This window comes from Trichomonascus vanleenenianus (assembly GCF_965637985.1).
Source record: "Trichomonascus vanleenenianus strain CLIB 3782 genome assembly, contig: TRVA0_019S, whole genome shotgun sequence".
Taxonomy (NCBI): Eukaryota; Fungi; Ascomycota; class Dipodascomycetes; order Dipodascales; family Trichomonascaceae; genus Blastobotrys; species Blastobotrys vanleenenianus.
Window position 1 is genome coordinate 122,807 of NW_027481868.1, and position 22,432 is coordinate 145,238.

The window sequence follows — 22,432 nt, forward strand, 5'->3', positions numbered from 1 at the left end:
CGCAAATTATATTCCTTTGCTCTGGCAATAATTATATACTACTACCGTTATTGGCGCTATTTACACGTTAGAGATAAGCATATTCATCATGGCTGGAATGCCCCCTCCTTTCAAATTGTTACTGGAATATCTCTCTTCGGGAGCTTAACAGAAGAGGTTTTGAGAGCTGTGATCGAGTCACATGCCGTATTGCTGAAAAAGAGAAGGCCGAAAAAAAAACGCCTTATCCCCAAAAAGTTCAACTTTCTCTCTACGCATTGAATGAGACTTTGGCCACTGCCCTAATGGTGAACTATACAATGCAATGATACTTCCTTAACGGTAGATCAGATTTGCATAGGAACTCATTCCTGGGTATTGGTTTACTTGGCTATTGCAGCGCGCAGGGCGTCTTTCCGGTTAGGCATATCATTGAGCTGTGGAATCACGACCAGTGTTGATATCCCGTCCTATTATCTGTTGTACCATTGTACTTCGGTATTGTTTGTTCGTGGCACTTCCACGTAAGTACATTTGGCGACCAGTCTCCACTCACACTTCTACCTCGCAAAGAATGGAGGCTCATCTAGACCGATTAAGATCGGGACATACCTAATCTATCAAAGCAACGTATTCGCCAAGAGGTACTAATAAACACTCCCTAATTGGCTTAGTCTGCGGCAGCGAATAAAGACGTTCTGGGTAAATCTTTACGCAAATCCTACCACAAAATAAGCTATTACCACACGTTCTAGGTTACTGTACTTCAGTTTTACTGTGTTTATGCCGGCACTTTGCATCCCAAAAGCGTTGAATTTCTAGAACTTAAGATTAATCGTTACACCTTTTTTAGTACGAGGCGAGACCCCCCCCCCCCCCCCTCCCCCTTTCGTAGTATCCGGTAGCGTACTATAAACCTACAAGACCTAGATATTACAATACCGTCATGCTGCAATTGCAATTATAGGTGGTACTGTATAGTGACTGTTCCCCATTTTTTTGTATGGCATATTCCCCATACTGGACTTGAGCACGGGTAAGGAAAGCCGATTTTGTATGTTTTGATACGGGATGGTCGTATAATTTTTTCTAGCCGCATCAGCGGTCCCCAGGGGGATGCTCAAGTTGCACGTTACCAGATGACGGCACCATTGCTGAAAAAAATGGTATCAGCCTTGAAATGAAGTACCTGTCTGAGATCTCCGTATAGCAGGCCCCCACCGATGAGGACTATCCATTCCTTGACCAAACGTGGGATCAGGGGACCCGAATTAAATAATTTTTGCACAAAATACCCGAATTGAATAGAGTCACAGTATACCCGAATGGAAGAGCATCAGAAAAACATCGGCTATCTGGGGCAATCATTGCTACTACACGTCAGTTTGCTGACCGAGCCAGCATGGTGGTACCGATAATTGCAGTTAGCTCTTTACTAGGGTGGCCCGACCATTCACTGGCTCTAGAGCCTATAGTCTATTCAGAAATACTTGCTTAAATTAGGAATTTAACTGTCAAAAATCTCGAATAACTTTCGAGAGGCATGAGCGGAGTTGGCCCGAGCTGATGGTCGGTTGAACCGATGATACACAGGGGCTGGCCCACATTGCCGATCATCGAAGATGCCAGACATATGGCACCTCCTTTCTAAGACCAGGGGTCGACGCGTACAAAACTTTACTACAACCCATATCACCTATCACCCAGAACACTTACAATTTGTGCTCAAAGAATGGTGGACTTATGATTGGTTCGCCATTCGTAATTACACTGGCATAAACTGGATGTGCAGCACGTGAAGCCTGTGCGTTTAGCGTGCGCCGGCTATGTGGGCGGTTGACATTTTCCCCAAAGTACTCGCGGTGAGACAGGCGATCACACCTGCAAGATGAGACAGTCTCATACCCCTAGGACTACAATAGATTGTAACTGTAGCATGACATATATGTCAGGCTTACTCCACCGCCCAGGTTTCTTCTGTACAAAACCAATGGTCGTAATAATGGAATTATCAGGAATTATCGCATAGATTAAATTAGAATATTAAATTGTATAAAAAAAGGTATTCAAAATGAGTAAGGTTACATGTAGAACGAATAGAACGTCAAGAAAACCGCCGGGTTAGATTTGAAACTTTTCATGTCGCTGCAGGACTTTCGGGTGTTACAAATGGCTAATACCGTGTTTTCCCAATCTGAAAAAGCTTAGAGAAGGTAGGCAGCAAGGGCGACAACACCGGCAAGAACGCCAGAAGCACCGAAGAGAGCGGCACCGCCCTGGGAGATGGACTCAACTGGAGGCTGGGTGGTAACCTGGACTGGCGTCTCGGTGCACTCCTCGCAGACCTCGGTGGTTGGGGTCTCGCATGGAGTGGTGGTCTTTGGTGGTGGTGGGTGTGGCTTCTCAGTCTCGCATGGAGTGGTCTCAACTGGTGGTGGAAGTGGTGGGTGTGGCTTGTGGTGTGGCGGGTAGATTGGGCAGACGGTGGTGTAGGTGGTGGTGTAGGTCTTCTTTCGGGTGCATGGGCAGTTGGTAACAGTCAACAAGGTAGCCTCAGTGACGTAAATGGTCACATCGTTCTCGATGATGATGGTTGGGCCTGGGCAGTAGGTAGTGTAGGCAGTGACCACGTCGGTAGTGGTGACAACATCGGTAGTAGTGATAGTGGTCACGTTGGCGAAGCCAGAGGAGGATGGGATAGCGGACCCGGCAAGAGCGGCACCAGCGAAGGAAGCAACGGCGGTCTTAGAGAACTTCATTTCTATGCGTTTTTTTGAAAAAGCGAGTGACTAATTAGTTCGATGAACAATTGAATTGGATGAGGAAAGAAGAAGAGAAAAACTGAGAAATTCAATGGCCTTTTTATAATCCTCGGACCATCAAAGGTGTACCCTCGCCAAATGTCGAGGGTCTCTCAAAAAGTAATTGTACTGATTCCTTGCACTTGCCCAAACGGGGACTGGCATGCACATCAAATTCCTCAAATAACCCAGTTCGGGCAAAAACAAAATATCTCTCTATACATTTTCGTTGGACACAAATCGATTTGGACTGTTTACAATTCCGAACCAATGGTAATGTGAGATTCTATTGGGTGGGTGGGTGTTATTTTGGTCTTTTCTCTTCATACCGATGGCGTTTTTTGTCACTTTTTTTAGACAGCTGTGTTGTGCCGCTACGTGGAAGTAGCCCTGATCTGATCGGGTGAAGGGCCTAAGGCATATGGGTGATAAATGGAAATTACTACAATGATGCTTGTAGCGCCGTTTACTAATGCTGCGTTTTTTTCTAGGTTTGCTATTTTGGGTTTTCGACTTATACAGCTAGCTAGCTGCCTTGGCGATATACGCAATGCCCTCCCGGCGGGTAAGTCAGGTACAGAAAATATACTGATCCACATTATCGTGGGATTGGTATACGCATGTATGCAGATTCAATAGGTATAAGCGCTACTCATTGTTATGGCATATCGGAAAGGCGGGGGGAGCCGTTTGCCGGATTAAGCATTATGGTGCGCTTTAGAACGTCTGTGAGGAGATGCCCTTGGTTTCGATTCAGCTACCATTCCATAGCCCCCCTTCTAAGGTTAGCAGCCGCTACACTACATTTCGATTACTATTTTGCCCCTTTAATGATACCATTGGAATTCTGCTGCTGTAGGAACCAATAATCTGTATTACATGTGTGGTACTAAACCAGAGCTATGTTTACGTGTAGTATTACCAGTACACACTCTGACAGGGACCTATATAGGGGTAGCAGATAATCGTACGTTATCAGCCGCACGGTAGCCATGGCAATCCATATGGTTGCACCCTGAGATATGTACCCCCCCTCGCCCGTGTCAACTGGGCCATTGACATCGATACGTTGATAACATCTGCTCGGGAATGTCACGGAATTTGTAGATGATATTGCGGAAGTACAAATACCACTAGTATCAGTACTACCTTCTAGCCTGTAAGGAATTATTGTACTTAGAAAAACAGAGAAAGCGTGTCGAAGCAGTATTGACAAAGTTCAATTACCGATTAACCATTATACAAATCGAATTACTACTATAGTCTCTAATAGTAAAATAAAAAAAGAGTTATTGGAACAGAATTAAAAAAAAAAGAGAAATTAAAAATATAGTGTACCGAAGAAGCGAAAAAGATTGTATACAACTGCCGTGATACAATTATCCTTTGGAAGCTCTTGAGCTCGCTTAGAAGAGGTAGGCAACCAGGGCAACAGCACCAGCGAGAACGCCAGAAGCACGGAAAGTGGCAGCACCGCCCACAATTGGTGGTGCCTGAGTCTCGGTCTCGATGGACCTGGTGGTTTCGGTCTGGGTAGTGGTTTCTGGGGCCACAGTCGTCTCTGGTGGAGGAACAACAGTAGTCTCTGGTGGAGGAACAACAGTGGTCTCTGGTGGTGGCTTAACAGTGGTCTCTGGTGGAGGAACAACAGTGGTCTCTGGTGGAGGAACAACAGTGGTCTCTGGTGGAGGAACAACAGTGGTCTCTGGTGGAGGAACAACAGTGGTCTCTGGTGGTGGCTTAACAGTAGTCTCTGGTGGAGGAACAACCGTAGTCTCTGGTGGAGGAACGACAGTGGTCTCTGGTGGAGGAACAACCGTGGTTGGTGGTGGAGCCTTAGTAGTGGTCTCTGGTGGAGGAACAACCGTGGTTGGTGGTGGAACCTTAGTAGTAGTCTCTGGTGGAGGGACAACCGTGGTTGGTGGTGGAACCTTAGTAGTTGGTGGAGGAGGAATTGGCTTAGTAGTTGGTGGTGGTGGTGGTGGAGTTGGGGTCACAGTGTGAGTTGGTGGTGGAGCTGGTTTGGTCGGGGTGGTAATTGGGCAGACAGTAGTGGTGGTGGTGAAGTAGGTCTTGGTTCGAGTGCATGGGCAGTTGGTGACGGTCAACAAGGTAGCCTCAGTCACATAAATGGTTACGCCATTCTCAATGATGATGGTAGGGCCTGGGCAGTAGGTAGTGTAGGCAGTGACCACCTCGGTGGTAGTGACCTCGACCTCCGTCGTAATGGTGGTAACATTGGAGTAGTGATTCCATTCACCCCCTGCAAAGGCAGAGCCAACAAGGGCTGAGGCAATTGCCGCAGTAAGGAATTTCATTTCGGATATACCCAATTAAAGTAATTAAAGTCGAGTAGTAAAGCGAGTGGACGGCTGGTGATCACCTATAAGCGATTGCGTAGGCGAATTGAATAAAAAACGATTGGTGACTATATCGAGTTAGAAAAAAAAAGACCATTTGAACCGCATCTTCGATGGCTTTTTATATTTTTTCCACCTGATACTTTGCTCCTCTGTTCAATTGATTCTGTTTCGGCTCATTGAAACAGTTCGATTGCTCTTCTTATTCTTGTTATTCGTCTTCTTGTCGCCATCTGTTTTGTCCGAGACCCTAAGCATAAGGTACTGACCAGGTGTGGCGGCCTTAAGCGGTGTAGCGCCTGGTATACTCAGTGTACTTAGTACCAGTAACTAAGTTTAGCGGGCGGATGTATGTGTCAGGGTGTCGCAGGCCTTGAGACGACGCACAGATCGGCTGCCAAAGAAGCGAGACCCATTGAGCCAATCTTCCCTCCTTACTTTCGCCGTGGCCGTTCAGTCAACTGTGTGTCTTTCCCTTGTTCTACTGTTAAGCGGTGAGGACCCGCTGTAACGGGAAAAAATGTCGTCAGAATCCAAGACGTCCCTAGCTATTATCACCTCACGAAACCCTCCTCTCAACCCCCCCATCTCCCCCTCCGAGAACAGACAAAAAAAACGAGAGACATTAACAACGACAAGAAGCCGTGTATCTGAATTGGGTTAAGCAATTTTTAGACCCTCGGGTTCAATTGTAAAGCGGCTGTTCCTCGAGGACAACAAAAAAGTAAAATTCCATGCCGTTGGCCGCACAGGCTTCAGCAGCCTGCATCGCATAGAGCGGCAGGGGCCAAGAGTACATCCTCAAGGCCGCATCGCATGGAACCGGGACTCTAGGCAGACGCCATTCCGATCCGAAGCGGCGAAAACGCAAGTAGGCGACGAGCCAATCCGTATACATTACAATAGGCAAAAAAGCAATCAGACATAGGGCCAAGAGGTTTTCCTCCCCCTCTCTCTCTCCATTCAAAGTAAGGCGGTTGGGGTTACTGTGAATAAGGCGGAGAAAAAAAACCAACTGCCCGTACCATTAGGGGGCCCGCTACTATAGCTTGAGCGGGATGAACGACCTATAGGATGATAGACAAAGCCTGCTTTCCTATACCGTTAAACCGTATGCCCTCTGTCCCGGCCTATGGGTAATTTAGAGCGTCGGTATACGAACACCGGCGGGCGAGTCAGCTAATCCGCCAAGGGAGAGACAAGCCATTCAACAAACCCACCCCACTAAGTCAGCCAATCAAAACAAACGGTCTAGGTTTGGCAGGTCCAAAAATAACCCCTTGGTGGCATTTTTCCAGTTCCATGGCCAATCTCTCCAATTGAGCGAGAGAGAGAGAAAGCTATACGTATGCAGAGGCCGTTTTGACCATTAGGCTGGTCGAATAAGGTCCAGGTCCTTTGGACAGATACAGAACATAGCGTCGTCATCTAACGCCCGTTACCGCCATTCCTTCCGGCTGGTAAAATCATGCGTGTTTGAATCCACTTATGTAGCCTCTCCATGTAACCAACGTCCTTGTGTGTCACCACCATACGACAGTAAAGATCGTCTCCGGAACCCGATTCGTGGGGAGAGACCCAAACAAGAGGGGGGTCCTAAAAAGAAGCCCCGTATTTCCTAAAAACTACTGCCATTTTATTGCTCAACTGCGAAGGTCGAATAGAGCCAAACTTGAAAGACGCCATTGTCATTTTCTGCGATTTTCCGTGGTACCTCGGGGTCTGAAGTGTCTTTGGCTCTATCTCTCTCACTTTGGACAGGTTTGTGCATCAGTAAGACAAGAAAAAACTTTTTCGGGGCCCAACTGCACAAGAAGACAGTGCTCTTTCGCAATTAATCCCGTAGTTTGTCGAAACAAAATTTAAAAAAAAGGTAATAATGAACCAGTGCGCATTGTGTGGAGAGCCAATTGACCTGTTTGCCAATGATGGCGAGGCTCTGACGGATGTTGAGTTCCCCTGCGGTGACCATTTCCATTGGGAATGCGTGATAGCCCACTCCAAGGAGCCGTCAAGGTGCCCGCATTGTGACAAGGCTGTGATCAACGGTAGCGGACAATTGCTGGTGACACTCGCTAGCTACGATGAGGATGAACCAGACAACATTGGCGTCGATCGCGATTACGATATCCTCCCCGTAATCGTCGAAGAGCAAGAGGAGACTAAGAACCCGCGGCTCAGACTGCATCGGCACTTCCTCGATGCGTGCTTCGTCGGGGACCAGGAGACAGTGTTTCTGGCGCTCTCGCAGGACCCGGAAATCGTCAACACCGCCGTCGACCCGGACAAAAAGTGGACAGGGCTCTTTTTTGCCTCTGTGGCTGGCCATTCCGACATTGTTACCTATCTTCTGGCCCATGGGGCTGATACCCATACCGTCGACGCCATGAATCACCGTCCAATTGATTACGCCATTGAGGAGCGCCATGATGTCGTTGTCTGCCTTCTTTCCTCAGCTGGGCGCGCCTAATAGACCCTCTTACTACTCGCTGCTACTATCCAAGGGGGTTTCCCACGCTTGGCTGTTTGGAATTTCGGAATTCACCTCCTCGAGTCTCGGTCGTTTGAACGATTCGCCCAGTTCTTCCGCGACTGGTTCCTCTTCTTTTGGAGGGTCATCCTGGTTCGGAGCTGGTTCAGCAGTTCCCTCAATGGGTCGCTTTCGGTCAGCATAATCGCCAACCCCTTGCGTCCCAATTTCGAGAATCACCGGTTCCGTACCGCCCACAGCCCGGGCGTGTACTCTCACCTCAGATACGCGCTCAACCACCTCTTCTCTCCATAATTCCTGTGAGCTCAGGTCGACCGCGTCGCGATACAGGACGACCCGAGCGTGTAGATTGCTCTCCCATTGCCTCCCGTACTCGAGAGCCGGCAGTAGCCCAAGGCTCGCGCCATTGTCCATGCTGTACGTCTTCATAGTATTTAGCAATAGAACTGCAACGGTATTTTCATGGGCAAACTGCTTCATAGCGGCTGTCAGAGCCACTAGGGCTGCCCTGCGGGCCTCGCCGTCCCCTTGGAGCGTAGTCCACACTCCGTCCACTACGATAAGCCCTGCAGATCCAGGGATCACTTTCTGGGGCGTCGTTAACAGTTTGTACAGTTGAGTAAAGCTGTCTAAAAAGGCGTGGGAAAAGGCCTTGAGCCTGGTCCTGCGGAACCCGCTGATTTTGGCCATACGAGTTATGGGCACCTGGCGCCCGCTCATACTGAGCCAGCACACTTTGTGGCTCCTGTTGAGCGCATCTACGCTGGCACTAAGGGCAATTGTAGTTTTGCCAGTGCCGGGCGGGCCGCTTATTTCGACGACGCCGCCTCTACAGATTTTACATATTTTATCTAGTTTTTTGCTCCCCGTATGGAACTCGATGCTGGGATCGCTCAGCGCTTCGTATCGGTTGAGGATATCGTCGAGCGTAGAGACCGTCACCGACATTGAACTGTTAATAAGCGAGACGTGTGTAACTAACTACTGGTAGTTGGTTGTGTTTGGGAGCGCGACCTAACATCACCATTTCGCGAATTCAACTGCCGCAATGTAAGGGCGACTCATCATATTATCAGTACCTCGTAAATGTGAATCACCGTTTGCCGGCCAATTATAATTGGTATTGGAAAGTTGGTGGATCTGAAGAGATATTTGATTTGTCGATATCGGCGTTAGAATTATTTGGTACATTGACGTGATCAATTACCGGCACACCGTGACATGGTATTGTACCTAGCCGTCCCGGTACCGGTACCGGTACCGAGTAACTGCGAATCGAATGAAGGATAATACACCTGGTATCTAACAATTACATCAAAATTTTAAAATAAAGACTGAATTATTTGTCTGAAGCAATACTTTATATTTTAGTCAGATCAATTTTCGAAATGAGGGTACATGTACTGGTAATGAGGTACCGCTACCGTTTTACGCTATGGTAGCAGTACCGTACTCTACCTGTTACAAACCTTCTCTGCTTCCTAGTAATTTTCTTTCTTATACGAAATGGCAAATTGGTTACTAATTATTGGTAATCTTTCTATTTATATTGTCATAGAGAGCCCAATTGGTTTCTGCTACCGGTACAAGCAAAAAATAATTGCAAAAAGCATAGCCCAATGCTACAAAAAATAACCAAAGTTCAATCAATATGAACATTGTCGCGGTGTATGTACCAATATTGGAAGCTTTTTTTAATGATAGTAAATGATCATGGGTATAACATACCTAAGGTGAAAAGTGCAATTGCTAGTCAAGGAATGTTTTCCCATGTTACAGTACCAAATTACTTAGCTTTCACCCCATCTCCACAATAGTACGCCATTACCTGACTGTATTAACCGGTACTTGGAATTTATCATTTAAATTCTCATGAGTGCCTCGTAGAAGACTACTGGCACGTCCAATAAGTTATAGAATAAATTACTCGTACGTGTACCTTTTTTTATAATACCATCAGAATCTATTAACTTACTCATAATAATACGTTACTATCATTACAACTTCCCATATAATACTCTGAGATGAACTGATGTCGAATGAACCAGTACCTGTACCTACATTATAAGGCGGCGATTTGATTATCGAATTCCGCAAGACAAACATGTTGTACATACATTTAACAGGGATAATCTGGTGAATTTCGCATACATGTATAGTACACCAGTGCCTAGAATCAGATTACCTGCTCAATGGTTTCCAAATACCCGGCAGTTATCTTTAAGCCCCATTAAAATCACACTGTATTCAAATCCAACGAAGGATGCCAATCTTGACCAATTGAATGTAGTTACATGAAAACGCTTGCAGAGCATCAGTTGTGCGTATTCATGACAGTTATCAAATGAATTTGACTTATGATTATTTAGATAAGTCTTTCAAACAAGATCAACTCGGCCCGAGGGTTGCATACTTTTTTGCAATTGCTGCACAGATAGCCCCAGGCGAGATACCGACGCGAAGCGTCGCTACGGGGGGTTTGGGGGGCTAGCCCCCCATAAAACTCAGGTAGCTATTGATTGAATGAACGAGATTCTAAATAAATATATTAGAGGAACGGGTCCTATATAAAACATAACAAAAGAGATAAAAAAAACAACTCTAGTCTGCGTTAATGAGGTCGCTCACAGCTAGGCGACCTCGCTTCTCTTTCTCTCCTTCCTTTTCTCCATTCACCACCGGAGGCTGTAACTGCTGTGTCTGTTGTTGCGGCGGTGCCACTGGCTGTTGTTGCTGCTGTGTTTGCTGTGTCTGGGCCGGCTGTGATTGGGGTGATTGAGATGACTGTGGCTGGTTAGTGGACGGCGATTGCTGACCGTTAGTATTGTACAGTGGATAAGGCGAGCCAACTTCCATTGGCTGGAGAGGCGGCGGAATGTGGCGCCCGAGGGACAGCGACCTTAGCGAAGGCAGCGCCACGTTACCAAAGTCGTCGCCTCCTCTTGGATGCAGCCGTGGCGAGTGTGCCGGCGTTACCAGCGGCGTGTGGTCCGGCGTCGGCGAAGTGGACGGCGAAAAAGTCGGCGACGACGGAGCTGTCGACACTGGCGAGTTGGGTCGCGACCGCTTCGACCGGTGCTGCAAGTACGCGTCATTCTCCTCCTCCTGCTTGACCTTCATACTACTAATACTCGTCAGCGGCGTGATCCGCTGCACCCCCGAAAACGGGTACTGCATGTGGTGTCCGTAGTGGTGCCCGTGATGGGGGTGATGCCCGTGATGCCCATGGTGGGGGTGGTGCGGCGGGGTGTGATGTTGAGCCGCTTGAGCCGCAGCACTCGATGCGTGGAACTGGTGCGGCGGCTGCTGTCCCGGCTGGAACCCCCCGCTAAGCGGCGTAGACGTCCCCGACAGGCTACCAGAGCCCGCTGGTGCAGCCTGTCCAAAGTACGTAGAGAGCGCCGGAGAGGAGAGCGTAGACTGGAGTCCTGCCGGCTTCTGGTACGAGTAAGTGGGCGAGGACCCCGTGGTAGGCGTAGAAGTGCCCGAATAGGCTCCTCCTCCTACCCCTCGGCTACTATTTTCGCGTTCGAGCTCCTGCGACGCAGCTGTGGCAAGCGCGTTCATATCAAACGCCGGTCGCTGGAACGAAGAGTGCGGAACCCTGACAAACGAACTCGAACTGCTACTGTGATTGTACAACTGCGGAGACGAGTTCGAGTTGTGCTGGCTTGAAGCCAGAGGATGAGAAGCCCCCGCCTGGTAAGCAGCCGTCTGAGCATGGGTCAGAGTCGGCGAGCTTGGAGTGGACGAGTATGGCGTAGACGCCGCAGAGGAGTACTCGCTCTTCACGTGATCTTGCAACAGCGAAGATATCGACGACAGCGCCTGCTGTGGCTGTGTCGGCTGGCCTGGCTGCACTGGGGCTTGTCCAGGCTGTACTGGGGGCTTGCTACTACTGGCGGCCGCTGTTTCTTTGGTCGTCTTCTTGGTTTTCTTGTCCTCAGCGGTCTTTCGGTTATTTCTCCGGCTATTAGGGTTCGTATGGATCCGCGAGTGTCTGGTCAGTTCATCGCTTCGTGAGAACCGCTTGCCACAGTGGCATTCAAAAGGTTTTTCTCCCGTGTGTGTCCTCAAATGCCTCGTTTGGTGTCTATCCTCCAAAGTTAGCTCAACCCCATAAAACCCCACTATATCACTTACTCCAAGCGGAAAAACGCCTTCCCGCAAATCGTACACTCATATGGCCGCACTCCTTGGCCCGTCTTCGAACTCATCCTGTCTTCTCCTGTCGTTTTTTTTTCGCTCTCGGTTCCCCTGGGTTAGTTCTGGAGCAGTCGTTTCGCCTCTTTTGACGGTCGGGAAGAGGAGGCGGTGAGGAGGGAAAAAACATGGGGGAAAATTGCGGTTGGGAGTTTTCGCGCGCCCCCGCGCACCACCCTCTTCTCCATAATCTCCGCACTACGGAGCCGATAGGTGCGGCTTTTTATTCCGCCACGTACTAACTTCTGCTCTCCATTTGTAATATATATATCCTATAGATAATGCTACATATATCTACGAGGTATCTCTCATATATTAAAATACCGTAGTGGTTCTTTCGCTTGGCGTTGTCGTATATCCTCCCCCTCCTCTTCCCCCCCTTTCCTCCCAGCGGACAGGTGGGGCCCGTTGTTTGACAACGCACAATGAGGGGGCGGGGGGATGTGCACGAAGAACCCCGTATTCCTGATACGTTGGCGGAACTCACCTTGTGGGTCCACTTTCGCTACATTCGATGGGCTATATGCCTTGAGTCGTACATTTTGGCGTTCCCGACCGGTTGTTGGCTCTTTTTTACCCGTATGTAACCCTACTAACTCCGTCGAGAGTCATGTCATGCTGAGACATTTCTCACGCAGGGTTCACCAGCCGCACGTTATGCGGCTCAATGTAACTGACCCGAAATATCAACTGTACTTGGGGGACCAGTCCCCCAAACCCCCTGGGGCTCCGCTTCGCGGAGGTTTTGGGTGCTAATAGCAATTGAAGCTCGAAATCGCTCTTTATAACGTAGTAGTACTTTGGAGAACAACTCCTTTTAAGTAAAAGGCGAGTATACTTAGAGGCACCTTTAAAAACGTTAGAGTAATTGAAGGAATAATTCCTTTAAAACGCTATGTAGTACAGTACTTTCGGGAACAACTGTTTTAAAACACTATGTTACTTAAAGAGAATAACTCCTTTAAAGCCCTGGAGTTCTTGAAGGAATTATTAGAGAAATAACTCCTTCAAAACACTATACTGTAGTACTTTGAGCCAATAGCTCCTTTTAACGTTATAATGAGCGTCCAGAATCTCCGCGAAGCGGAGCCCCAGGGGGTTTGGGGGACTGGTCCCCCAAGTATACTTGATACTAGGGCCTAATATATTCCCGTAGCTACCAAGACCTCCGCGAAGCGGAGCCCCAGGGGGTTTGGGGGATTGGTCCCCCAAGTACAGTTGACACTAGGGGCCTACTTCATAGTTCAATTGACTATAACTGAGTGTCCAAAGTCTTCGCGAAGCGGAACCTCCAGGGGGCTTGGGGTCATAAAGGTTAGAAAAGAATGGGATTGTTTTGAAAACTATTATTGGGAATGGAAGGGGCTAGCCCTGAATAAGCTTTAGAGTTGTCTCCTGGGTGTCTCTGAGAATGTCACGGGCGTCCTTAATATCGTGGATCATGCCAATTGAGGCCCCAGCGTAGGTCGCCACGCGACCCTCCGGCCCCCAAGCCTTGTCTCCGGCGTGTGCCAGCAGCTCGTCGTGAAGCTTCTTCAATTGCTCAAACGGAATGCCCCTCTCGTGCTCAATGAAGGACCGGTTGATGATGGTACGCGGGCTGTACTCCTCAGGCCACCCGAAGGTGCCGCGGAGATGGTTGTAAAGCAGCGTTCGCGTAGTCGAGTGCGCAGCATCACTAGCACGAACCAGCTCGTCCTGGTACCCTTTGGCAACTCGGGCCTGGGTCGACGCTAGGAACCGCGTACCCATGACGACCCCCGAGGCACCAAGGCATAGTGCCGCGGCCACTCCGCGGCCATCTGCAATACCGCCGGCCGCGAGTAGCGGGATCTCACTGCCGGCCATTGCGTCGGAGACTTCGGGGAATAGAGCCATGAGTCCCATGCCGTCTCGGGCCCGACCGTGGCCCCCTGCTTCCATGCCTTGCACCACCACTACGTCTGGGCGCTGGGCGCTTTTTACGAGTTCCCGAGCCTCACCTACGGTGCCAATTTGAATCCAGATCTGGGTCTCTGGCGAGGCGTCGCGAATGCGACTCGACCACTGGTCCAGATCCTTCTGTCCATTTGGCGGAGCATAGAGCCACGCCGCACAAGGCCGGAACTTGGCAATTGCCGAGACTGCGTCTTCGACGTCGTCGCTCCACAACAGGAAGCTCACGCCTACGGGGAGAAGCTTTTGTTCCTTGAGAGATGGAGTGCTGGTGACGAGCTTAGCCGCCTCTTCGAGATCGCGGTGCATGTCTGTCGCCTTGGCTCCGGAGTTGATGAACCCCAGCCCGCCTGTGCTAGACACTGCGACTGCCAGAGAGGGGCCTGCGGTCAGACGCATCGGAGCATTGGCGATGAAAGGCGTGGTGATCCAGGGGTATGCTTTCAACAGCGCCTGGTTTAGTTTGAGTAGTCGGGACATTTTATTATTCACTTGCTTGGTACGGTTCTAGTGAATTGGCCTTTGGAAATTTTGTATTGAAGTGTTATTAGCTGCTTTAAATATTGCTTAGTCGCTATTCAGTTGAAGTTCATTCCTTACCGGACATCGGAACCGGACCTTGTTGGACTGTGGGGGAAATCGGCCGATGTTACAAACGATTATATCGGTGAACTGTTGGCATGCGAGGATGATGCATATACCGAAAAATCCTGAACGATAGAAGTATTTTCCGCAATTTATGCTTCAATTGACCTGGGGGCCAGCCCCCAGACCCCCGTAGCTCCGCTTCGCGGAGGAACTCAATTGCACAAGGATTCTCCGCATAGCGGAGCCCCAGGGGGGGGTTTGGGGGGACTGGTCCCCCCCAATTGTTCAGGCAGTGAAGTGCTTATGGCTGCTATATAGACTACTGAATCATGTATTTTTGTGGTTATAACTGGACCTTTACTCCTATTGAGCTCTAGCATGCCGTGGATGAATAGATCGGTCAGTCAATGAAGTCCTACCATAGAGCAAAATAAGTAGCATTTACTTATTTGCAAATCCTGAGGCCTACAGATAGCGTAATTGTGGGCAATACCAAGTCCAATATTATAAACAACAATTGGACTGAATACAGTATTCCGCATGGTCCCTTGGTTACAAACCCGCCCAACAGCGCGGTTACAGCCGCATTATGCTGTAGTGACAACCTATTGTACTGTAGTTACAGCGTTACTAAACGGTTTGGCACACGCAACGGTGGTCACCAACATCTTCCCTTGCCGAGAAGAATCAAGTCGGACCGGCTAGTACAATCATCTTTTATTGTAAGCTGACATTCTAGTAGATAAACAACAAATTACCATTTATTACAACTTCGTAACTATATAGGAAATATATAGTGCAGCGACGGTTGAAAACCGCTACAACGGCGTAACTATATACGGAATATATAGTGCAATAAACGGAAGCATTACTCAACCAATGCAAATATAAATAATAACAACGTGGAAAATTGAGTCATAGAGTGGTGGTTAAGCCTTAGGAGGTGGCATATCTTCAGAACGAGTAGGAGTAATCGAGCTGCCATCCATCGCCTCGCCTTCAACAACCACCGCAGTAGCGACCTCGTCGTTGCCCTTGGCCTCCTCCTTGAGCAATTGATTGAGGATGACCCCGGTGAAGCCAGCGATCGCAAAGCTAGTCTCCAGGACCAGCTGGATGGCATCGTAGAACCCGGTCAGAGCAGTGTTGGGGCCGCTGTACGTAAAAACATACGAGAACCAGTCTGGAACCAAAGTCGTAGCAAAGCCGAACATGCAGGAGCAAGTGAGAATAAACCGATTGCGGTTGGTGAACTCAATGGTCGAGATAATTCGGATACCAGACACGGCCACAGAGGTGAACAGGAAGGTCGTCATGCCGCCAAGCACCGCACTGGGAATAGCCACCAGAGCCGCGCCGAACTTGGCAAAAACGCCTTCTAAGAGCAGGAATAAGCAGCACCAAAAGCCGACGGTTCGGTTGGCACACTTGGTGATGGCAATGACTCCGTTGTTCTGCGCAAAAGTCGAGAATGGCGTGTTGTATGCCACACCCGAGATGACGCCATTGATTCCGTCCGCCAGCAGGCCGCCCTGGATTCGCGACTCGTAGACCGGGCCCTCGACGTCCTGTCGAGAAACGTCGCAGGTAGCAGTGATCGTGCCAATTGTCTCCATAATAATGGTTATATAGACGGCGAGGATGGGCATGACTATAGGGCCGTAGATCTTGAGCGGGAACCGGCGGACCCACAGGAACGAGGCAACTGGAGCGATCTCAATGCTCGAACCATCAAAGTAGCCACAGCCAGCGGCAACAATGCACCCGACGAGAAGACCAATGATCACCGAGCAGGACCGCATGATAGGCGCACCCCACTTCTCGCAGAGGATGATCGTTACAAATACAAGGAACCCAAGGCCAACGAACTGGGCTGAGCCCCAGGGTAGAGGATGTGGCGCATCAATGTCTGGACACATGGAGTAGAAGCCATCTGGTCGGCCGAAGCAATTGCCGCTTCCGCCAGCCCAGTCCCGCATGCCGGTCTGGGCGAGGCTCAGGCCAATAAGGAGTACTACAGGTCCAGTGACCAATGGTGGGAAGATCTTCTGGAGGATCTTTGGCGGACAGAAAGACGATGCGATCTGAAGAAGGGCGCCTAGGGCGCAGGTACCCACCAACGCGCCGTATCCTTCAGGGCAAGGCAATGGGTTCCCATGCTCATCACTGGGGCAGAACCCGCTCTTATACATCTGTGGGAACGCGCCAGTGACGACGCTAATGGTCGCGAATGAAGTACCCACGACAGAGATGAGTCCCGTGCCGAGGTAGAAGGGGGTTTTGTAGATGTGGAACCGCACGATCTGGATCAGCGAAAGCAAGCCCGACAGAATGAGCGAGTTCGACACGAGGTATTGGATGTCAGCCGTCTCGAGGTTCGCGACATTGCCCACGATAATTGGAGGGGCCACGACACCGGCGAGCATGGCCAAGGAGTGCTGGAGTCCGAGGATGACTCCGAGGGCCACAGGCATGTTGGAATTGAGGCCGAAGTACGGCGAAGGTTGAGTGGGTTTCTTCATAAAGGGTAACTGAGGAGTGAAGATAAACGCGTAGTCGTAGTCACCGAGGAGGCCATCTCGCGTGGTGAACTTGTTAATGGTTCGTCTCGCGCCTCGCTTGATCTTGTCGGTGACAGCGGTCTTGAAAGAGGTCGACGGCTCTGGCAGGTTGCCTACGTCTACCTTTAGATCTTCCTCCATTGTGAATGGTTAATGTTAATGGATGATATTAGAGCGTATTGAGAGGTATCGTGATGGGTTTAAATAGCTGCGACGAGCTGCATTGCAACAGTACACCATCGTTTATCATGATATGCATTCAATGCTTTCATCTGATAGAAAGTTCGGACATCACCGTGAATCTTGCTTTATATATATGATTCGACTGCTGAAGTTTGGGGTAATTGGACCGTTCATGTGGACTCTGGAATGCGTAGCAGCCAATGTCTCCTCTTCATGCATGTCGATAAACCCTGATCCAAACGCCCCTATGTATGATAGCGTAAACTGATTCACTTCAATGAGCGGGTGGAGATAACGATAACTCAGGGCATGAAAAGAAACCAATAATTACGGCTATACATGTATTTCGTTGCAATAACTTTTACATACACTACAGTAAAGGTCCCCGGGTAGGTAGCTTGCCGCCTGGGCAGGTTCAAAACGAAAACCGTATACCCCTCAAAGCAATTCAAAGCAATCCTTCTTTGGGTATATCTCCACAAATGGGACCCACAAAACGGCAATCTTCAATGAGGGGCCAGATGGAAGAATTAGAGATCGCTTGGACCGTTGGAAGCACCGTCGATGCCGTATGCGCCTATACGGAACCGACGCCTATCCCGCAGGACTATGATTATTCCGATGTACCTAACCAGCTTCAAAACCGCCGAGGTACGCGTAGCAGGCCCTACATATCAGCGAATTTCTGCATTATCTTATCAGCACATGTAGTGCAATATTCCGATACTGATATGAGAGATGATGATTGACTTTTTTTTTGGGCCCCTTAAAATGAATTACCTGTAGCTTACTATTTTACTAAAGTAAAGGAGATGCCCGTACTGTACTCATATTGGACGAAAAGTCTAGGTCCCGTCTTACGATAATCTCTCCTTTACAGCCAAGAACAGTCTGCTACTTGTGGAGAAGTGCCATTTGTGACTCTCTCTCTCTCCGTCTATCTATCTCCTCGTGCAGCAAAGGCGGCATTTTCCAAGAGGGGCTCAGCCGCCCCGTAAACGCTGTACCGTTGACTACTGCACTTTATGCGTGACCTCGATATTGATGTTAGTAGGTGACATTTATGATGGCATTTATAGTTCGCAGAAGGTGATTGGATGGTTATATACTAGGAAAAAGAGTTACGTACTACTGTAGCTGAATGGCTAGATAGTACCGGAGCACGTTGGTGCGACTCATGATTCAATGCTGTAAAAGTACCGATCCAATGCATGACCCCTCTCTGTAAAATAGCCGATACTGCAACTAACGGTAAAAATTCTAGTGCACAGTAGTGTAGCATATTGTACACTATTGTGCCGACATCTGAGATTGAAGATTGAAGTCATCGATTTTATCTACCAATAGCACTAACAATAATTAGGGCAATCTACAGTGCACCATGGTTACTGTAGCAATATGAATTAAGGGAAAGATTGATTAAACCATTTTTGTAACTTGGCTTTGTAACTACCCAAAGACGCATTATTGGCCAATTGCTATGTATTATACTGCGGTATTAGCTGAAATTGTAGTTAGTTTTACAGTAGGCAGCGAACCAGCCTCTCGGGTATCACTTCCAAACAATGATACGCTGTACTTAGAGCAATAAGGACCATATACCGGTACCACGTTACACAAATATCAGTCCCTAATTTGGAATTTCATCTGTTATAATAAATTCCAATAGCGAGAATTACTTACCTTCTAGAACTAGCCCAATATTTATATTATAGCTGATATGTTGATACGTGTTATGGTATACCCGTACATGAAAGGCTTCCTGCATTACCCCACAGGCCATCCAAACCATTCTCCACAAATGTGCCTTGTTCCAATCTCAGTCTCATCACATCTTACGTACTTAGATAGTTTCTCTGTAAGTTGCTGGATAGTGTCTAGAATGCCAGGTCGTTTCTTCACCAATAGTACAGTGTGCGACGCCGCAGTCTCGTATAGATCAGCCGCACTGGTTCCTTACAAATGTAGAAAAAGGCCTTGCAAACGGGCTACGAAAGTCTTATTTAATTCGTGACTATTCATACTGCAATATTGTAATAACCGAGTTCGATTATATCAATTATTAGAAAGTATTCTACAGTGCGATGAGTAATTATGCGGGTGTGTATTATAATCGAAGATCTCCGCGAAGCGGAGCTACGGGAGCTCGAGGGCTGGCCCTCGAAAGTACATATCGCTACCGGGACAGAGCCAAACCAGAGTTTTACGAACGTGTACCAATACGGCAACAAAAGTGATAGGCAAAATATAAAAAGGCGCAATCGAACAAGTCATGGCACACGTCACTCTGACTAACCGTGGCTCTGGCACCCGCTGCGGTTGCTTGTCGCTGTGCCACGAACTACGCGCTGGTTGCGGCACCGCCTCGGTAGCCCACAGTACACCACGTACCGTCCCGGTAATGGCGGCTGCACAACCACTCAGAGCCACCACGCACACTCTCTGTTGGGAGAATGACATAAGCGCAAGGCTGACGGGGGACATGAACGGGTGGAGGGGAGGACCGTAGAAAAATATTTGCGAGGAGGACAGGGCTGTTTTTTCTCTTCACACCCCGTCACACTCTTTTCACCTACCTTTTTTTAATCAAATCTCTTCTTTTTTATTAGAGAACCAGTACTCTTTTGATCTTCAAAGGGGTAGGAAGTTTTTCTTTGAAAAAAGAGAAAAAAAAAGGTGGAAAAAACTTTGGTTCTTTTAGTTCCAGCACCAGGCCCAGAAAACCAGAGGAAAAAAGGCTACTCGTTTAGCTTTTTTTTGACTAGGGAGGTATTCGGTTATCGTTCCCTACGCGTTTCTGACTGGTCTAGTTACTGAAGAACCCACTTCATTACTTGTCCCCTCCTCCCTCAACAGGCACGGATAGACGAGGACCACCACTCTGCTGTTTACGTTTGCTCATAGCTTGGTTAGAACGACTCTCCATATAGCCCGGAAGTCGTTTATTTGTTGCTAGGTAAAAGAGTCTACGCAGAAAACAGCCAAATAGCGAGCCTTTAACTAGGTCATCGTTACAAATCTAATACTTTTATATTACATACCCCCTTTTTGCTAATATGCCTGCTTTGCCCTACTATAACGGGCAGATTGTGACGCCCCCAGACTACATGGGGGCCGTCCCGGCTTACTCCATGCCCGTCGCCGGTTCCGCCAGCTCGTCGTCGAGTTCATCGACCTCGTATGCCGCAGCCGCCGGGTACCCCCAGTACCATCAGCGGTACCAGCCAGTGATGGACGCGTACGGATATTACCGTGCCGCTCCCGGCCCGGCTTCCGCTGCTCCTCCTCCCACCACCGCCAGCAGCGCCGCAGTTGGTGCGGCTTACCAGCCGCACGCGGCTCACGGGTATAGCCGCCGCCACGCGTCGCGGTCGCAGCTGTTCGACTACCAGCCGGCCTCGTCGTACACGACTTCGTACTACGTGCCGACTACTATTCCGCTTGACCAGCTGTCGACAAATGACAGTCTCATGAACTATGCGGCTCCGCCACAGTACCACCAGATGCCACCGCCACCGCCACAGTACACCGCCTACAACCCAGTGGCCGCGCCACAGCAACCCCGCCGCCACCAGCCACAAGCACAGCCACAGGCTGCGGCGGTGACGGGTGGTGTTTCGGCTAAGCTCGACTACGAGATTGACGAAATGGCCAAGTTCCTGGCGACCATGGCGTACGGTGTTATGGTACCAAACGCCATCTACGAAAAGCAGCGTGCTCCAGCCTCGTTTGCTGCTTATACCAAGTTCGTTAACCAAGTACTGACTGCGACTCGATTGCCGCGAGAGACGATTATTCTGTCGCTCGTGTACCTTTCGAAGCGATGGGCTCTGGGCGCTGTTCCCGACATCAAGTCGGATAACGACGCCATTTACCGCATGCTAGTCGTGTCGCTACTGCTCGCCAACAAGTTCCACGACGACAATACGTTTACCAACAAGTCGTGGTTCGAGGCAACGGGTATCGCTGTCGCTGAGCTCACTGCGACCGAAAAGAGCTGGCTGGCGCATATCCAGTGGTCGCTCCACCTCAACGAGTCCGAGATGAAGGGCTGGGACCGCTGGAACGACTGCTGGAAGCTCTTCACTTCCAGCCACAAGGACTATTCGGCTGTCGTTGCTGCGGCTGCGGCTGCCAGCGCGGCTGTAACCAAGTCGCCGGTGCGACATGGCTCGAGTAGTCTGGCCCCTCCGACTGTGACGCTGACGCCTTGTGCGTCGCCGCCTTGCGACGACGTCCACAGCTCAAGCAACTACAACTACTACAAGCCCACGAGCCCCGGGCGGCCCACTTACACCATCCCCAAGTGGTACGAGTCGGCACACCAGCACGTGGCTCAGCGAGCCCCGGTGAGCCAGGGCGAGAAGTTCTCGTCTTTCTTCCAGCAGTCGTTTGCTGGCACCCAGGCGCGTCTGGGCGATAAACACCTCCACCATCATCAGTCGGACTACCCTACGAACTCGTACTACGTCAATGCTGACAATAGTATGATGACATGCAATTGCAGCATGTGTGCTTTCGAGCCAGTCAAGACTGTCGTTGCTCCAGGCTATCACCACCACCACGCGTTTGCGACGCAGGGATGGTTTGGCTCTTCAGTCGCTGCTTGCTAATCCAAAAAAAGACAAAAAAAGGAAAAAATCGCTGATAAAATCTACCAAAAAAAGTGTGTGATGGTTTTCCCCCCAGGTCTTAATTCGTTTCGATTCAAAAATTTGCGTTATATTCGGTTTTTTAATATCTTAGATATGTTAAAAGTTTTAATTTCTCCCATAACCTCTTCTATGCTGTAGTCTACCCATGTTGAAGTAGTCTCGTGCGGCTGCCTGCGCTGCATCCCGCCGCATGCGGCGTTGTATCACTTCTAATTATTCGAGGGCCAGCCCTCGAGCTCCCGTAGTTGGGGGCTCTGCCCCCAAACCCCCATCATTTGACATATCAACCAGAGTTCCAGGAGGGGGGGGGGGGGGGGGGGGGTTGGGGGACATGGTTATTCCTACTGTAGTACCTATTCGAGGACTAGCCCTCGAGCTCCCTTGGCTCCGCTTCACACAAGATCCCCCAGTCAATTGGCAATGAATCTCCGGAACCCCAGGAAGGGCTAATACACCATAATAGAAGAGCCGCTACTGCGGGAGCTCGAGGGTTGGCCCTCTAATGGGCCCAAATAGAACAGATCAATTGGAAAGGCGGTCCCTGGTTAGAGATAGCTGCAGTCTCGTTGGTACGCAATTGCGTCTGTACAAGCGATCGCTCCACGCTTAGTTGACAAATAGCCTTAATATCATCTTTCAGCTAGCGATGCAAATGGGGATGGAGTTTGTTGGACCA

General features: G+C 49.4%; 8 protein-coding genes across 8 annotated transcripts; 2 read left to right on the forward strand and 6 right to left on the reverse strand.

Moving 5' to 3' along the window:
• Window positions 1-2,183: 2,183 nt before the first annotated feature.
• On the reverse strand, window positions 2,184-2,738 carry TRVA0_019S01244 (uncharacterized protein; the record flags this gene model as incomplete). Its single annotated transcript, XM_076684863.1, has 1 exon — window positions 2,184-2,738. One exon carries the CDS (start codon window positions 2,736-2,738, stop codon window positions 2,184-2,186), a length of 555 nt encoding a protein of 184 aa, XP_076540904.1.
• A 1,448-nt stretch (window positions 2,739-4,186) lies between these two features.
• Window positions 4,187-5,098, reverse strand: TRVA0_019S01266 (uncharacterized protein; the record flags this gene model as incomplete). Its single annotated transcript, XM_076684864.1, has 1 exon — window positions 4,187-5,098. One exon carries the CDS (start codon window positions 5,096-5,098, stop codon window positions 4,187-4,189), a length of 912 nt encoding a protein of 303 aa, XP_076540905.1.
• Window positions 5,099-7,019: 1,921 nt separating this feature from the next.
• TRVA0_019S01288 (uncharacterized protein) lies at window positions 7,020-7,610 on the forward strand (the record flags this gene model as incomplete). Its single annotated transcript, XM_076684865.1, has 1 exon — window positions 7,020-7,610. One exon carries the CDS (start codon window positions 7,020-7,022, stop codon window positions 7,608-7,610), a length of 591 nt encoding a protein of 196 aa, XP_076540906.1.
• Window positions 7,611-7,622: 12 nt separating this feature from the next.
• On the reverse strand, window positions 7,623-8,579 carry TRVA0_019S01310 (uncharacterized protein; the record flags this gene model as incomplete). The annotated part of the gene is made up of 1 exon (XM_076684866.1): window positions 7,623-8,579. One exon carries the CDS (start codon window positions 8,577-8,579, stop codon window positions 7,623-7,625), a length of 957 nt encoding a protein of 318 aa, XP_076540907.1.
• Window positions 8,580-10,232: 1,653 nt separating this feature from the next.
• TRVA0_019S01332 (C2H2-type zinc finger protein) lies at window positions 10,233-11,848 on the reverse strand (the record flags this gene model as incomplete). Its single annotated transcript, XM_076684867.1, has 2 exons — window positions 10,233-11,724; window positions 11,775-11,848. The coding sequence occupies 2 exons, from the start codon at window positions 11,846-11,848 to the stop codon at window positions 10,233-10,235; spliced, it is 1,566 nt and encodes a 521-aa protein (XP_076540908.1).
• Window positions 11,849-13,199: 1,351 nt separating this feature from the next.
• On the reverse strand, window positions 13,200-14,249 carry TRVA0_019S01354 (nitronate monooxygenase; the record flags this gene model as incomplete). Its single annotated transcript, XM_076684868.1, has 1 exon — window positions 13,200-14,249. The coding sequence occupies one exon, from the start codon at window positions 14,247-14,249 to the stop codon at window positions 13,200-13,202; it is 1,050 nt and encodes a 349-aa protein (XP_076540909.1).
• Window positions 14,250-15,286: 1,037 nt separating this feature from the next.
• On the reverse strand, window positions 15,287-17,059 carry TRVA0_019S01376 (nucleobase:cation symporter-2 family protein; the record flags this gene model as incomplete). Its single annotated transcript, XM_076684869.1, has 1 exon — window positions 15,287-17,059. The coding sequence occupies one exon, from the start codon at window positions 17,057-17,059 to the stop codon at window positions 15,287-15,289; it is 1,773 nt and encodes a 590-aa protein (XP_076540910.1).
• Window positions 17,060-20,157: 3,098 nt separating this feature from the next.
• On the forward strand, window positions 20,158-21,714 carry CLG1 (Clg1p; the record flags this gene model as incomplete). Its single annotated transcript, XM_076684870.1, has 1 exon — window positions 20,158-21,714. The coding sequence occupies one exon, from the start codon at window positions 20,158-20,160 to the stop codon at window positions 21,712-21,714; it is 1,557 nt and encodes a 518-aa protein (XP_076540911.1).
• Window positions 21,715-22,432: the final 718 nt, after the last annotated feature.